The sequence below is a fragment of the Stegostoma tigrinum genome, chromosome 36 (genome assembly GCF_030684315.1).
Source record: "Stegostoma tigrinum isolate sSteTig4 chromosome 36, sSteTig4.hap1, whole genome shotgun sequence".
Lineage (NCBI taxonomy): Eukaryota > Metazoa > Chordata > Chondrichthyes > Orectolobiformes > Stegostomatidae > Stegostoma > Stegostoma tigrinum.
The window spans coordinates 17,856,090-17,871,482 of NC_081389.1; the positions used below are offsets into that span (position 1 = coordinate 17,856,090).

The 15,393-nt window shown below is 41.7% G+C and overlaps 1 protein-coding gene across 4 annotated transcripts in view; it reads left to right on the plus strand.

The window, feature by feature from the left end:
- Nucleotides 1-1,718: 1,718 nt before the first annotated feature.
- LOC125446902 (protein ERGIC-53-like) overlaps nt 1,719-15,393 on the plus strand; it is a 75,357-nt gene continuing 61,682 nt past the window's right edge. For 2 of the 4 annotated variants that reach the window (XR_007246488.2, XM_048520893.2), the window contains exons 1-5: nt 3,746-3,953; nt 7,902-8,056; nt 10,149-10,256; nt 12,129-12,190; nt 13,301-13,400. Coding sequence is in view for 2 of the 4 variants with exons in the window: in XM_048520893.2 (XP_048376850.1) it covers nt 3,785-3,953; nt 7,902-8,056; nt 10,149-10,256; nt 12,129-12,190; nt 13,301-13,400 (594 nt within the window). In the remaining 2 variants the exon portion in view is untranslated. Of the gene's footprint in view, nt 1,818-3,745; nt 3,954-7,901; nt 8,057-10,148; nt 10,257-12,128; nt 12,191-13,300; nt 13,401-15,393 lie in introns of those variants that run through there. The other 2 variants (XR_007246489.2, XM_048520892.2) reach the window with 2 other exon arrangements.

Here is a 15,393-nt window from a genome sequence, read left to right on the forward strand (position 1 = left end):
GATTTTATTGTTGTGTACTCAAGTACATGGATTGGGGAGTACAGTAGAAAGTTTACAATGTCACCCCATTCCAGTTGCCACCCTAGGTACAAAGTAGAAAAATAAAGAAATAGAATTAAAATTACAACATTAAGTCCTTCTTTAGTATATATTAGCAAAATTAAGTTTAAAGTTCAATACTGCAGTCCCCCTTAAGTTCTTAGCCGTGCTGAGCTCACATTCCCCACAAGGGTTCGATCTCCTCCATGTTGGGCTTGCTCTCTCGCTCCTCCCTGTGCTCTCTTGCTGTCCCCCACACTGATCCAATCTCTCCATAGAAGGCAAGTAGATTAAAGTAAGAAGAAGAAAGCTGTGAAGGTAGGAAAAAAAGTAAACATGAATGATCAGCTCTGTGCAGGAGCCCTCAAGCTCTGCTGTTACTCTGCCATTTTGGGTATCAAAAATAAATTATGTATAAAAATAAACAATAATCATTTTATAATTATATTTGTCTACAATAAGATGTTCATTGCGGTCATGAAATTCAGAATTGATGCCTGAAATATTGTTAAGCAAGTATAAAATAATTGCCTTCCACTTAAATCCTTATGAATTGATATCTACACAGCAATATCATAGAATTCGTGTTAGAATTCTCAGTGCTGATATTGATAAAGCAAAAAAGTATTGTTTTTGCTGCAATACACTTGATTATATTCTACCCTCAGATAACATTGATGGTTCGGAAACCTCTTGGGTGGAAAGGACGTTTCATTTTGGGACCCAGTCTATAGCTGCTAAATCAGTGTCAGCTTTAAAGAACTGCAGGTGCTGGAAACCTAAAGCAACAGCAGAAATTGCTGAAAAAACTCAGGTCTGGCAGCATCAGTGGAGAGCAATGCTGAGTTACTGTTTGAGTCCAGTTACCCTCCTTCAGAACCCCAAACCTCAGTCTTTAAAAAAAGGAACAAAAGACAATCTTTAAAATTCAGCTCTTTCTCCAAACAAATATTTGGCTACTCATCTGAATATCTCTGGCTGAAAAAGGTATTTATTGATCCTATAAAATGCTTTGGTTACAAAAGGAATCACGCTAGGTAAATACAAGTTAATTTGCTATCTACTCTGGTTAATTCAACTTGTGTTCAATATCTTGCATTGCTGTAAGACTTGCTTGTTTACATGCTGTAGGAGATGAACTAGTTAATGACATGGGCAGCGCTGGGGGGGATGGACTAATTAATGTATTAAAATCTTTCTGTTGGAAACATTGTTGTGCTGAGCACTGAAATTCATGAATAAAAGTTGTTCTTTGCTTATCCTGTTGCAACTAAAAGAACAAAAGCATTTCCTGCCATGGATCTTGAGCAAGGTCAGAATGGATTCATTTGTGCTGTAGGACTGCACATGATGAAAAATTGCTGAATGATAAATGTGGGCAATCCATGAGGCTGATACATAGTGAGCATTCAGGCTTGATGCAACATGCCGCAGATGTGTGGGCTTGGGTGTATTTTCTCTGCCTGCTGCATTCAGTTCCGCTTTGCTAACATTCCCTGTTTGCATTTGTCCTACATCTTTGTCATCATATGCTTCCACGTTGATGTCTGAACTCATTGCAATAACATAATTCAGAATTGATTCTTGCAATATTGTTAATCAAGTATAAAGTATCTGTTGTCTTCCACTTAAATCCTCATGTACAGTTCATAACTTTTTTTTCCTTTATTCATTCACAGGATGAGGGCCTTGCTGGCTAGGCAGCATTTATTGCCCAGAGGGCAGTTAGGAGTCAACCTCATTGCTGTGGGTCTGGAATCACATGTAGGGCAGACCAGGTAAGGTTGGCACATTCCTTCCCTAAAGGCCATTAGTGAACCAGATGAGTTTTCCTACAATTGGCAATGTATTCACGGTCATCAACAGACTCTTAATTCCAGATATTTATTGAATTCAAATTCCACCCTCTGCCGTGGCGGGATTTGAACGTGGGGGTCCCCGGACCATTATCTGGTTCTCTGGATTAACAGTCCAACGATAATACCACTATGACATCACCTCCCCATTACTAGTGGAACTACACAGCAATATCCTAAACTTCAAATGTTAGAATTCTCAATGCTGATATTGATAAGCTTAAAAAGGTTGTTTATGCTACAACATGTTGTAAATATATTCTACCCTAACATAACTTTGGTTTGAAAGCCACTTGGGTGGTAAGGTCACTTCATTACAGGACCCTGTCTATAGCTGCTAAATCTAACTCAGCTCTACAGAACTGTGGATGTTGGAAATCTCAAACAAAAGCAGAGATTGCTGGACAAACTCAGCAGGCCTGGCAACATCTTTGGAGAGAGAAAGCACAATTAATGTTTAGTGTCCAGTGACTCTTCAGAGCCCTTAAACCTCTGCCTTTTCCTCCGTTTTAAAGACTGCCCTTAAAATCCAGCTATTTCTCCAACTTAAACCTTTGGCTGTTTTTCCTAATTTTTCTCTGTGGATGAAAAATGTGCTTATTGACTGCTATACAGTGCTTTTCCATATTTTGATAGTGTGCCCAGTTATGGACCAGACCAAAAACCCTCAAAGTATATTGAGAGCCTGGACCATAACATCATATTTTAAAGGCAAATGTTAGGTGTTGCTTTCTGGATGCAATTTAGTTGGCCAAACTACCAGTCTTGAAGCAAAACACACTGTATTCATACACTATAGTTAAGGTACAATAAAAGAAGGAAGAAATTGGAATAAATTAACTCTACTAGGAAAACTTAACAAAATAAAAGTTTATTTTATGACTGAATAGTATCTGTTCCGAGTGTCCCCTAAACACACCCTCGGCAAAGCCAAATTCAGTAAAATAGATTGTCTCTCAAGCAATTTTCCAGTCCAGGACGAAAAACATCAAGGGGAAATTCTGAGAGACGGTAGCAGGGTAAGATGTACTGCAGCCTCCAAGCCCAGTTTCAAGACCCTAACAGCTGTAACTGAAATCTTGGTTCTGTGGGAGCTTGACCCCACCCCTTCAGGCTGCTTCTATTGTTCCAGCTTTGAAGGACCTCAAAACTGTTTACTCTGTTGGTACTTCCTGTCTCAATCGTTCTTCATTTGAAAAGAAAGGACAAAATACATCTCTTAAAGCCATAGTATCATCGCAAACCAAATTTCATTTAAACCATGTTATGGTTCATTCTGTTATTTGAATAAATAAATCTTTTTATTTGCACTGAAAGGCTATCTACCAGTTCCAGCCCTAAATAGGGGTCAGTTGACTGTTTACTCTCCAGACGCCAATACGTGGTTGAATGCTTCCAGCATTTTTTGGTTTCATTTCATATCTGAAAGACCTTTAAGGCCTGGGACCTGCTAGTTTTTTTTTGAATAAGTGCATATTAGAGCACGAGGGAAAAATCTGGAACTTTTTTAGTTATGGAAGATCTCAACAAATTTATTATCTTCAACCATACAAGTAGATTTTAATATCCCCAATGCAATTTAGCAGGTTACTTCAAAGGGTTTGTTTAGAAAAGGTACGTGTGTATACGTGTGGCGGGGCGGGGGTGGAAGTTGTTTTAAAAATAACTGCAAATTTGAACTTTTTGTAGAATAGTGCAAGAGGTCCCAGGTATGGTCTATTTTGGTAGAGCTGGCTGTAGCCAATGTTAGTGCAAGGGGCCCGAGGCAATGCACTAACTTGGGACCTTGTTGGCTCTTGAGCCGGACAGCGGCAGCCAATGACTTGCTGCCTAGTGGCTCTTTCATGCGGGCGCTGTGGCGGTGGGGGGGGCGCATTGGCCGATAAGCGATGGTTGCGTGTGTGTTACTGCTGGTGTCTCTGTTCGTCTGGCTCCCTGCTCCCGCCCTCAGCCAGGACGCAGTGAGCGCCCACCGCCGCTTCGAGTACAAGCACAGCTTCAAAGGACCGCACCTGGTCCTGCAGGACGGTGCCATTCCTTTTTGGACACATTACGGCAGTAAGTTTCCCCGGGGAAGGGCAAATTCCAAACTTTCCGACCGTCTCTCGCTCGTTTATAGACTACTTGTCAGCTGTGTCCCCGCAGCGAGCTGTGCTGGTGCGTGCAGTGCTAAGAAGTAGGTTTGTTGGATTCTTCAGCTTAAAGTTAGTAAAACAATGTTGTAAGGTCGGAGATCCAGTGGGTAGTTGCTGATTTTCAATTATCTGTTCCCTCGCAGCGCGTTTTCTGCAGTGTCCCGTTTGACCAGGGATCTTCCTCATCTGAAATCTTTTGAAACTAACGTTGAAACGTTATGTCTCTATAAACGTGCACAGCACAACTCTGTGCAGGCAATCAGAGCTACACATTGCCTCTGTGCAATAATTTTCATTCAATCTTTTTGTAGTGTTGTGCTTCTACCTTTTAGAAAATTGCCCTTACCATTCTGAATAAAAATACCCCACCCCCCGTGATTGGGTTAGGTGACATTAAAATATTGTGTATTAAGATAACTATTAATGAATCTCCAAATGCAGGTTCAGAAATCTGATGGCATTCAGCCACTCAGTTTAGCATTTTTTTTAAACATTTATTTCTGGGATGTGGGAGTCACTGGTTCCCAGCATTTCTTGCCCATCCCTACTTGCCCCTTGAGAAGGTGGTGGTGAGCTGCCTTCTTGAACTGCTGCAGTCCCTGCAGAAATGGATGTCCGCAGAACTGTTAGAGAGTTCCAGGATTTTGACCCAGCAACACTGAAGGAACGGCAATGCATTTCCAAGTCAGGATGGCCTGTTGCTTGGAGGGCAATTTGCAGGGGGTGGTGGTCGTCCCTGCAATTCCTGCCCTTTTTAAGGTGAAAGGTAAATCTTACCAGACCATGGGGCTGCTGTTTCATCAGAGAGAATAGAACTAGGGGGCATAAGCCTCAAAATAATGGGGAGCATATTTGGGAATGAGTTGAGGAGGAACTTGTTCACACAAAGGGTTGTAAATCCGTGGAATTCCCTGCTCAGTGAAGCAACGGAAGTGATTAAGGCAAAGGTAGATTTTTTGAACAGTAACAGAAATAAGGTTATGATGAGTGACTGGGTAAGTGCAGCTGAGTCTATGAAAAGATCAGCCGTGATCTTATTGAATGGTGGAGCAGGCTCAAGGAGCCAGATGGCCAACTCCTGCTCCCAGTTCTTAAGTTCCTTTGAGAGACACGACTGGTGGTTGTTTAACCTGAAGGCCACCACGCTTCAGACAATGGGAGAAGTTGAGGAGGAGAGTGCTTCATGGAAACCTCAGCTAGCGGAGGAATTGAAATCATGCAATTGGTGTCACTCTGCATTTCAGCCAGCCATTCAGCCAACTGAGCTAACTGACCTCCTGCCCTTGAACTTCCAGGTGGCCAAGGCTGCAATTTTGGAAGGGGAAGTCAGACGACTCTGGGTGAGGTGCTGCATTGTCTCTTGTGGAAGAACTGTATGGTGGTATTAGAGGGATTGGATGTTTAATTTGGTGGATGGGTGTGTCAACCTCGTAGTCTGCTTTGCCCTTTGATGATGTTAAGTTTCTGAAGTGCGGTTGGAGCTATGCCCATCAGGCAGGTGGGGAGTATTCCATCACACTCCTGACTTGTGCCTTGTAGGTGGTGGACAAGCTTTGGGGAGTCAGGAGATAAGGTACCTGCTGCAGGATTCCTGCTCTTTTAGGCATAGCATTTATCTGGCTGGTCCAGCTTCTCGTCAATAGCAGCTCCCCAAAATAATAAGGGATTCAACAATGATGAAGATGGTCAAGAGGGATGGTTAGATTCTGTCTTCTTTCAAATCATCATTGCCTGCCACTTGTGTGCCGCTCCTTACCATTTTGCAGCACAAGCCTGAAAACCTCCGTATCTTGCTGTAGACAGATGTGGACTGCTTTCAGTATCTGAAGAGTCACAAATGCTACTGAATGTTGTGCAGTTGTCAATGAACATTCTCACTTGTGACCTTCTGATGGAAGGAAGGTCATTGATGCAGCAGCTGATGACGATTGGACTGATGGCACTGCCCTGAGGAGCCTTTCCAACTCATTTGCTCACTTATTTGCTATATTTTAAAATGTTTACTCTCATTAGGGAAGTTTGAAAGATTGTCTGTCAACCTTGAGCCCTGAACTTTTCCTTTTAGGAAAACATTCCACCTATTTGTTAGCAGTGACACTTTTATTGCAGTTTGTAAAACAAAAAATCCTTGTTTTTGTCTCAGAGGTTTTGCCTTTTTGTTAGGCAAAGGGACCTGACTTTTCTCTGGAGTGGGCATTAAACATACTGTTACATTATTTTGAAGAAGGGCAGGTTACAGCACAGGAACAAGCCCGTCGACCGTCCAAGCCTGCGCCGATCCAGATCCTCTATCTAAACCTGTCATCTATTTTCCAAGGATCTGTATCCCTCTGCTCCCTGCCCATTCATTTGGTGGAGTTGTCGGTTCTCCTGGTTTCTTGACCAACATTAACCCTTCATCTGGTATCTTAACTTAGGTTGCCACTGTTACAGGAGCTGTTTGAGGCCTTGTTATGTCAGCATTGGCTGCTGGGTTTTCTGTATCACAGTGATCATGGTTCAAAAGTACGTTATTGCATGTAAAGCATGTTGAAATATGAGAGGTGCTGAATAAATAGATATCCATTTTATTCATTGTTTCTATTGAAGTAAACTTTCATACAAGTACTTTGGTGCCATTTGTGTGTCATGATTGTTCTCTACTGGCAAACAAATATTTTTCTAAAACACTTTGAAAGTATATTAAAAGTGTTCTTCTGGTGTCATATCAGTCATGCAAGGGTACTGATGTTGCCTAAGGAAGAGATGTTAGATAACTATCTGGCAATAGCTCTCTTGCATCATTATTGTTCTCAGCAGCAAGACAGGTTGCTATATGTAGAGCCAGAGTTATAATTGGAGCCCATTTGACCCATTGTGCACTGGCTCTCTGCTTTCATTTCTCCAACATCTCTTCTTTGTAATATGTTGCGTCGTGCACGCATGTTTGAGTGACACGCTCGAGGTCTATACTTCAACCAGCCAGAACCAAATTAATTTCACCGTTTGCATCTTTCCATCTGTCGTGGTGATGGACAGGCCAAATTACAGATTTCACAATTGGTGAGGTGGAATTTCCTTTTTAATGAGCTACTCGACAGTGAGGGGAAGGTTTTTATTTTGCCAAAATACACACTTCATTGTCGCAATGAAACCTCATGTATTGTGAAATGTAGTCTGATTTCAGACTGAGTCTGGGGTATGTGATAAGGTTATAACCTCAAGATCCTCAGGCCACTTAAAAGCAGATTGATCCATTGTGTTGTCATGGTGGTATTGATGTGCCATCTTAGCTCAAGATACCAATAAAGAACCTTATCTGGGATTAAACTGTATTTTTGTTCTTCAATAGCATATATATATCAAAGGCAAGCCAGCATTAAATGAACATAATGAGTTGATTCCTTGAACTAATGCAGCCCATATTGCTTGACTTTCCTGTATCAGTTTTGAATGACTCACTTGCTTGTTGGACTATTTCAGAGGGCAGTTAAGAGTCGACCACATTGCCGTGGTCTGGAATCACGTGTAGGCTAGGATGGCAAATTTCCTTCACTGAAAGACATTAGTGATCAAGATGGATTTTTACGACAACCCAATATAGTCTCCATTCTCAATTCAGATTTATGTATTACCTTTCATCGATGAATAGAATTTAAATTCTAATCAGCTGTCATGGTTGGATTTGGCCACTTGTCGAAGATCATTAACCTGGCCTTCTGGTAATTTGACACTACACCCGTGCTCTGTCTCTGTTTGTTGCATCAAGTTGCATTCTAATCTATTACATTTTTAACTGGCTAGGCAAATGTCTACAGCCACCCTTCTTTGTATAAAGTTCTAGTTTTAAGGTTAAAAAAAATTGACAGATTTGCTTTTTGTTCCTATGCAGATGCCCTTCCCAGTTCTGAACGAGTTCGAATTGTTCCTTCAATGAAAAGCCAAAGTGGATCAGTTTGGACCAAGACTAGTGCAGCATTTGAAAACTGGGAGATAGAAGTTTCGTTTAGGATAAGTGGCAGAAGCAGAATTGGAGCAGATGGATTGGTGCGGTTTTCCTTAATTAGCAAACTTCATCTTTGTAAGAGTTTCCCTGATGTCAATAAGATACCAACAATTCGCCGTCACCCTGGTGAAATGAGAGTTCATGACTAGACCCAAAAAATTGTCCCAATTTTCAATTGAATTGAATTAGCTTTATTGTCACATGTACTCAAGTACAGTGAAAAGTTTATAAGTTTCCTCTTACAGCACCATTGTAGATAGGTACGCAGTTACAGAGTAGAGAAATGAAGAAAAACAGAGTTAGAATACAGCGACACACTGTGTACTGTTTAAAAAGACAAACACCACAGTCTCTGTCCAAGGGCTTTGTGCAGGGGACCCACATGTGTTCTGAGCACTGGCTGCCTCCACGTTCCACACCAGTCTGTCGGTCACCAGTAACCCTGCTCCAGACGCTAGGGCTATGACCCCAAGGCTGTGAGAAGGGAGCAGAGAGGGAGAAAAGGGAAAAAATACAAATGGGCAGAGCAGAGAGGCTTCATATTGAGCGTCCTACTCTGCCACCGTCTTACCAGAAGATTTGATGCATAGATATTGTAGAATCCCTACAGTATGGGAACAGGCCCTTCGGCCCAACAAGTCCACACCGACCCTCAGAGCATCCCACCCAAATCCATCCCCCTGTAACCCACCTAATTTACACATCCCCTGAACACTATGGGCAATTTAGCATGGCCCATCCATCTAGTTTGCACATCTTTGGACTGTGGGAGGAAACCCTCGAAGACATGGGGAGAGTGTGCGAACTCCACACAGACAGTTGCCCAAGGGTGGAATCAAACCCAGGATCCCTGGCGCTGTGAGGCAGCAGTTCTAACCATTGAGTCACTGTGCTGCCCATGATGCCTCCAACTTGTCTCTCGGGCTCCGAATAATTGGTTTTCCAAGACCACGTTCCCCCATGACTCTGTTTACATTGTATTGAGGATCAAAGCTTTTCTTAAAATGGCTCAGGCAATTGACCATGGAAGTTGTATTATACAAAAAGAAAAACAATTTATTTTACTCCCTTTGCTAACGTCACACGAACCAGGTTGAGAAGCAGTTTAAGGAAACTTACTTCCTGTGCACACAAATGTGTTCTTGAATGAGTTAATATTGAGCCCTCCTACTTCAGATCAAATGTTGCATGTTGGCCTGGAAGATGAGCTGTAAAAGTTTCAAGATGGTGATGAAATCTTGAAATCCATCAGACAGAGCTATGAGTGAAGAACATGCAGTGAATTTCTCACTTCAGGGATCTCATGCCATCTCTATGACCAGGTTTTGTCGATCGTTTATGTTTCATCTGGTTCTTGGGGTGTCACCTGTTTAACCTGTTACTTCATATTTCAGTTTAAGGTGTTCAAAGTTCCTGTCTACAATGAATTTATATGGTGCTGAGTTACATCTCAGATTGCTTCACATAGTTTTAAGAAGTATACAGTTGTGTAGGTAAATATACTTCAATTTTCAATAAATCCAACTGAGCTGAAGTTCTCATTCTACACATGATGCTGAGGAGCATGTGCACAAGTCAGTTTTCCAAATGTCCCTTATTTTAACAAAAACAGAGTTCATTGTTTTTTTAAAATGTCATTGACAGTAATCAACTTTGCTATTTAATAAGTAAACATAACTCCAAAGTATTATCATTTGAAAATGTTGCCTTAATATTGACAGTTGTTTGTGTTACTGTCTTTGTCTAACACTGTGCATAATCCAGTCTTCAGAACCTTGTAACCTTTGTGCATTTTATTGCACCTTGGATATAAATTGAAGTGGTGCCACATCCTTTAGTGAATGCCATTAACTTTTGTTTGTTTGTGCAGGCCACGTGAATTTTCGTTAGTGCAAGAGGCAATCTCATCTTAAACCCCTCTGCCTGTTCCTCTGCGCCCGGCACACAGGCTATCCTCCTGCCTTGCTATGTCCCCACAATTGTGTGAGAATCTGAACCCGCAACGTTCTATACTGCAATGTGGTGTGAACCTGCTTTGCCCGCAAGGGCGAGCACAAGTTGCGATGTATCAGTGTGTTAATGTGAATCCACCTAGTGGATAGTAGATGTTCATATCCTCTCCTGTTATCACAGGCTATATGGTATACCAGAGAAAGGGGGCCGACAGGGCCAGTTTACGGAGCAGTTGATCACTGGGACGGAGTTGGCATCTTCCTTGACACGTATGACAATGACGACAGGGTAAGAAGAAAGGTTGCCCTGCTTGAGTAGATTGTGTGCGTGAAATTTTGCAGTTAATTGTGATTAATGTTTTGCTTTAAATCAGTGACTGCTACAATAAGATCATCTTGGACAATGTCTGCAACCTTTGCAGCTCTGTATACATTCAAGCTCTGTTTGATTGTTCTGTCAAAATTAGAGTTCAGCATTGCATCCAACCTGCAGTTTTTTCATTCTTTTGCAGCCATTGCTGGTTAGACCAGCATTTGTTTCCTGTCCCTGATTCCCTTGAACTGAGCGGCTTACTGGGCCGTTAAAACTCGGCCACTTCACTGTGGATCTGGAACAGTGTGTAGGCCAGACCATGTAAGGCCAGCAGATTGCTTTCCCTGCAGGATGTTAGTGAATCAGATGGGTTTTTACAACAACTGCTGGTTGTTTCCTGATGCCCATCATGCAGCTCAGGCTAGCTTTATAATTGTGTTATTCATTGAATTCAATCAGCTGCAATGCCGGGTTTTGGATCGCTTCTCGATGAAGTCCATATGCTTATGGATAAGCATGTGGACGTACATGGAATAGTGTAGGTTAGATGGGCTTCAGATTGGTATGACAGGTCGGCACGACGTCAAGGGCCGAAGGGCCTGTACTGTGCTGTTATGTTCTATAAGTCATAAAAGCTGAGCAGAGATCTGAAAGAGGTTTTCAAAATCATGAGTGGGCTGGGGTAGAGTAGTCAAGGGAAAAGTTGTTCCCGCTTGTAAAAGAGATGAGAACAAGAGGGCATAGATTTAAAGTAATATATATACTGTGACAAAAAGGCTTTTTCACCCAGTGAGTAGTTAGGATATGGAATCCGCTGCTTTGAAATTTAGTGGAAACAGGTTCAATTAAGACATTCAAGAGGGCAATGGGTAGTTATTTGGATAGAAATGTTGTGCAGGGATATGGAGAAAAGGTGGGAGTTTGGCACTAAGGGATAGAATTGGTATAGGCCTGAGGGGCTGAATGGCATTTTCCAATTGAGAGGGAGTGAAACAAATCAATTATGTTTCAGTAAAGATTTTAAGTGCATTAAAAAATAAGGATCTATGGATAGAGAGGGAGATTCAGGCAGATTTGAAACACAAGGAATCTCTGACCAGGTGAGGCAGAACAGACTCAATAGGAAGAAAGACAGAAAAGTGCAGGAGAAACTGAGCAGGTCTGTTAGCATCTGTGGAGAGAAACAGTTAACGTTTTGAGCTCAATATGGTGCCTGTTTAGATTGGGTTATGAAGTATATAGGGCAGCTGCAATGTACAAGATTCATCGAAGCAATGCCCCTTATAACTTTTCCTGTGGGGACATACAAATTTATCAACTTTGATTACAGATGAAGTTACCTTGACAATATTATCAAACGTGTTACAGCCCTGTGGTTTCAGTACTGAAGGGTTTTCAGCACCATTTGTTACAGATGTGTTCTGATGATATGATCACACAATGGTGTTGCTGCCTCTACAAATGAAGGTGTCTGAGTTGAGGGGTGTGTTTCCCCAGCTGCCAACCAGCCTCGGGAAGGATATTTTTCACACGAGATACAGAGACGACAAAAAGTCCCTTTGATCAGTTCTCAGGTTTGGTGAATTCACTGTGTTTTGGAATCCTGCAATAATTTTGGTACAAGCTCCTATTGTATCCTGGCAAATCCAAAAGAATGAAAGCCTAGCTAACATTTCGAGTCTAGACGACTCTTCATCAAAGCTCTCTCTCCATGGATGCTACCTGACCCATTGTGATTTCTGGCATTCTTTAGTTTTCCGTACAGATTCCAGCATCTGCAGTAATTTGCTCCTGGAATGAAGGTCTCCTTCAAGCTCATCCTAACCTTTCTTGTATTGTTTCTTTTAGTTGAACAATCCAGCAATCCTTGTGGTAGGAAATGACGGACATCTTACATATGATCACTTGAAGTAAGTTTTCATTTCATTTGTGAGGTGAACTTATCGGTTGCCTTTTTAAACAACACACAAATCAGTGTTTTGCACGTGGGGCTGCCTCCAGTTTGTTCTGTATCGGAGACTGACAAAATGCCATTTGTAAACTCGCTGCTGATTGAATTTAGAAAGTAGGCACATGTTTGGATAGGGAAAAGCAGTGATTTTCAAAGCTTATATGTAGATGAAGACTTTGCTCATTTTATCCTTTCTTCATGATTTGCTGCTTTGCGAGCCCTGTTACGACATTTAAAAGACATTTGAACAGACACGTGAATAGGAGGCATCTAGAGGGATATGGGCCAAATGCACCCGGATGGGACTAGTTGGGAAATCTGGTCGGCATGGACAAGTTGGACTGGAGGGTCTGTTTTTGGACTCTGGTTAAGTGGGGATGCGTTGGTTAATGGCTCATGTTCTAAGGAGTCAAAAGGACTAATTCTTGCTTTATTTTGTAACGTCAAGCTTTTAAGCTTTTGATGTCAAACCTTAGTTGTTAAAGGCTTTTTTTCTCATGTCAGCAAGGGTTAATTGTTTGCTCAATTATAAAATTTAACCATGAAGCACTTTGCAGTGTATTGAAGGCATTATATAAAATGGAAGTTGTAGCTGTTTTTTTGCTTAGACAAGTTTATGTTGGTATGCTGTCTTCCTTTTAATGATTCCCTATCACTGGAAGGTCAGTTGGTCACTTCTGAGAGACTTTGAGATATTTTGGGGCAGTTAATTGTGAGTCCGATCTGCTGAGGTGGCACAGTTCCTTCAGGACCCAAATGAACTGGCTTCACTATAACAAAGTGGCTTTTTTGATAATTACTCTGGTTCTTGTCCATAATCACCTGAGAGCTTGCCAATTATTGGCTTATGAGCATCTTGTCTCAAGTTTTCCAAATTTGCGTCTAATTTTTTTTCCACTCAAAACAAGAGCGTTGGCTTTTCTTTACATTCCAAAATGGTCCATCCCCACACTATTTCATGTTTGTTAACTAATTTGGAAAAAGAAATCTCCTGCGTGTTATGAATTTTCTACTTGTTTAATAAAATGGTAGCTGTGGTTGGACCCATGTGTTTTCACCCAAATTACAGTGACGGAGGAAGCCAGACCTTGGGCTCATGTTTCCGAGATTATCGCAACAGTTATCATGCAGTGAGAATCAGGATAAGGTATTACCAGAAAACATTACAGGCAAGTAGCTTAGTAATTTTAATGCATTCTGACTTCTATTCAACTGTAAATGTTAACTTTATAGATTTGTTTGCTGCCAGAGTCATATTTTGCCGTAGTCTTGGGTACTGTTCTTTCCTGAATTTCCTCTCCCCATTTGTTCTTCCTGGCTCACCCTGTAGTATTTATCTGGTATATGACTTGAGTCTATGTTAAGCTGCCAAAGGAGTGTTGGGTGCTGCAGAAGGAGAATAGCTAACGGCTAATTGTCTAATCTCGTGTAAATTCTCATTTATTATTGTTTGACAATTTCTTTTTCCTCTCTGTTCCAGTTTTGATTTTCTTCCGCAGCCAACTTGGCAGGTCTTTAATTATTTACTTTGGTGAAGCCAAGAAATAGCCTGTTCACTTGCCAATTTAAATGATTAATTTCCCGCTGACTCTATCAAGGGGGCACACCTTGGGAACGCACAACATTCTGTCTCTCCCCACAAGTGCATAAAAGGACTGTCTTTAAGGGACCTGCGGCTGGAGGCTGACTGTGTTGGGGCTCTCGTCATTCAAAACCCATTTTGACTGAATTTTTAAAACTCATCCATCCAGGATGATGTTTACTCATGTCCCCGCTAATATTAGTGAGCAAGGAATGGTCAGTTAGCTGGAGTTTTGAAAATTCATTCACAAGATGAGGGTGTTGCTGGTTAGACCAGCATTTTCTGCCCGTCCCTGATTGCCTAGAGGGTAGTTGAGAGTCAACCACATTGCTGTGAGTCTGGGTCTGGAGTCACATGTAGGCCAGACAAGGTAAGGATGGCAGCTTCCCTCCCTAAAGGGCATTAGTGAACTAGCCGGGTGTTTCTGACAATTGACCATGGATTCACGGTCATCATTAGATGACTAATTCCAGATTTGTTTTTTAATTGAATTCAGATTCCAACATCTGCCATGTAGGATTCGAGCCCAGGTCCCCAGAACATCGCCTGGGTTAACAGCCCATTGATAATACCACTAGGCTACTGCCTCACCCTCCTGGATGCATGGTTCGCAATGCAGAGTGATGCTAACTACATGGGTTCAATTCCCGCACCAGCTGATGTTACTGTGAAAGACTGTCCTTGCCTGAGGTGTGGTGGCCCCCTGGCTAAACCCGTTGAATGAGCGAGGAGCCCTCTGTCTGCTGGGACAGTGCTGACTTTACCTTCTATTATTGAGCATCGTCACAGACTGGATTTATCCAGAGTTATAGCTGGCTGGAGCTTCTTTCTAATACTTCATTAAATTAAAAATTCTGCTGCCCAAGGCCATTTAAAATACAGGTGGTTCTCTGCTATAACACGTGTTTTGTCAATGCAAATTAGCTGCAATGTGATTGGTGAATAGTGGATTCTGTTTGGATAACACAGACTTTCTGCTGTCTAACGATAGTTAGTTTCTGTAGCAATTTCCTTATACACTGTTTTCTTTCACATTAGAAGGCATTACGAGAATGCAACTATTGAGTTATAGGAGAACTACCTGTACAGATAATAAGACAGCAAGAGACATTGTGATTCATCTAGACCTGTCTCTCATGCCTTCAGCCTCACACAATGAAACTGTGGCCACAGTTGTGGGAGAGGTGGAAAGATTGATGTTAAAAAAAATCACGATCTGTTTTCAGGGGCGCCTTGGAAAGTCTGAGAAATTCCTGTTCTGGGGCAATTGAAATTAAGAGAATTGCTCTAGGCAGTTGTAAATTATTAGAGATAATGAAGTGTGGAGCTGGATGAACACAGCAGGCCAAGCAGCATCTTAGAAGCACAAAAGCTGTCATTTTGGGCCTAGACCCGAATATTATCAATGTTTTATACTTATCAAATGCATACCTCCAAAGCCAACTTACTCGTTAATTACTGAATAAATTTATTATTTGGCTTCTGGAATTTGCATTCTCTAAATAAATGATTGGCCCCTAAAGACATTCTCCAGTGGATTGTAGAGGGCGAACCCTGACTGTTATCTGCCCTTTTATTTG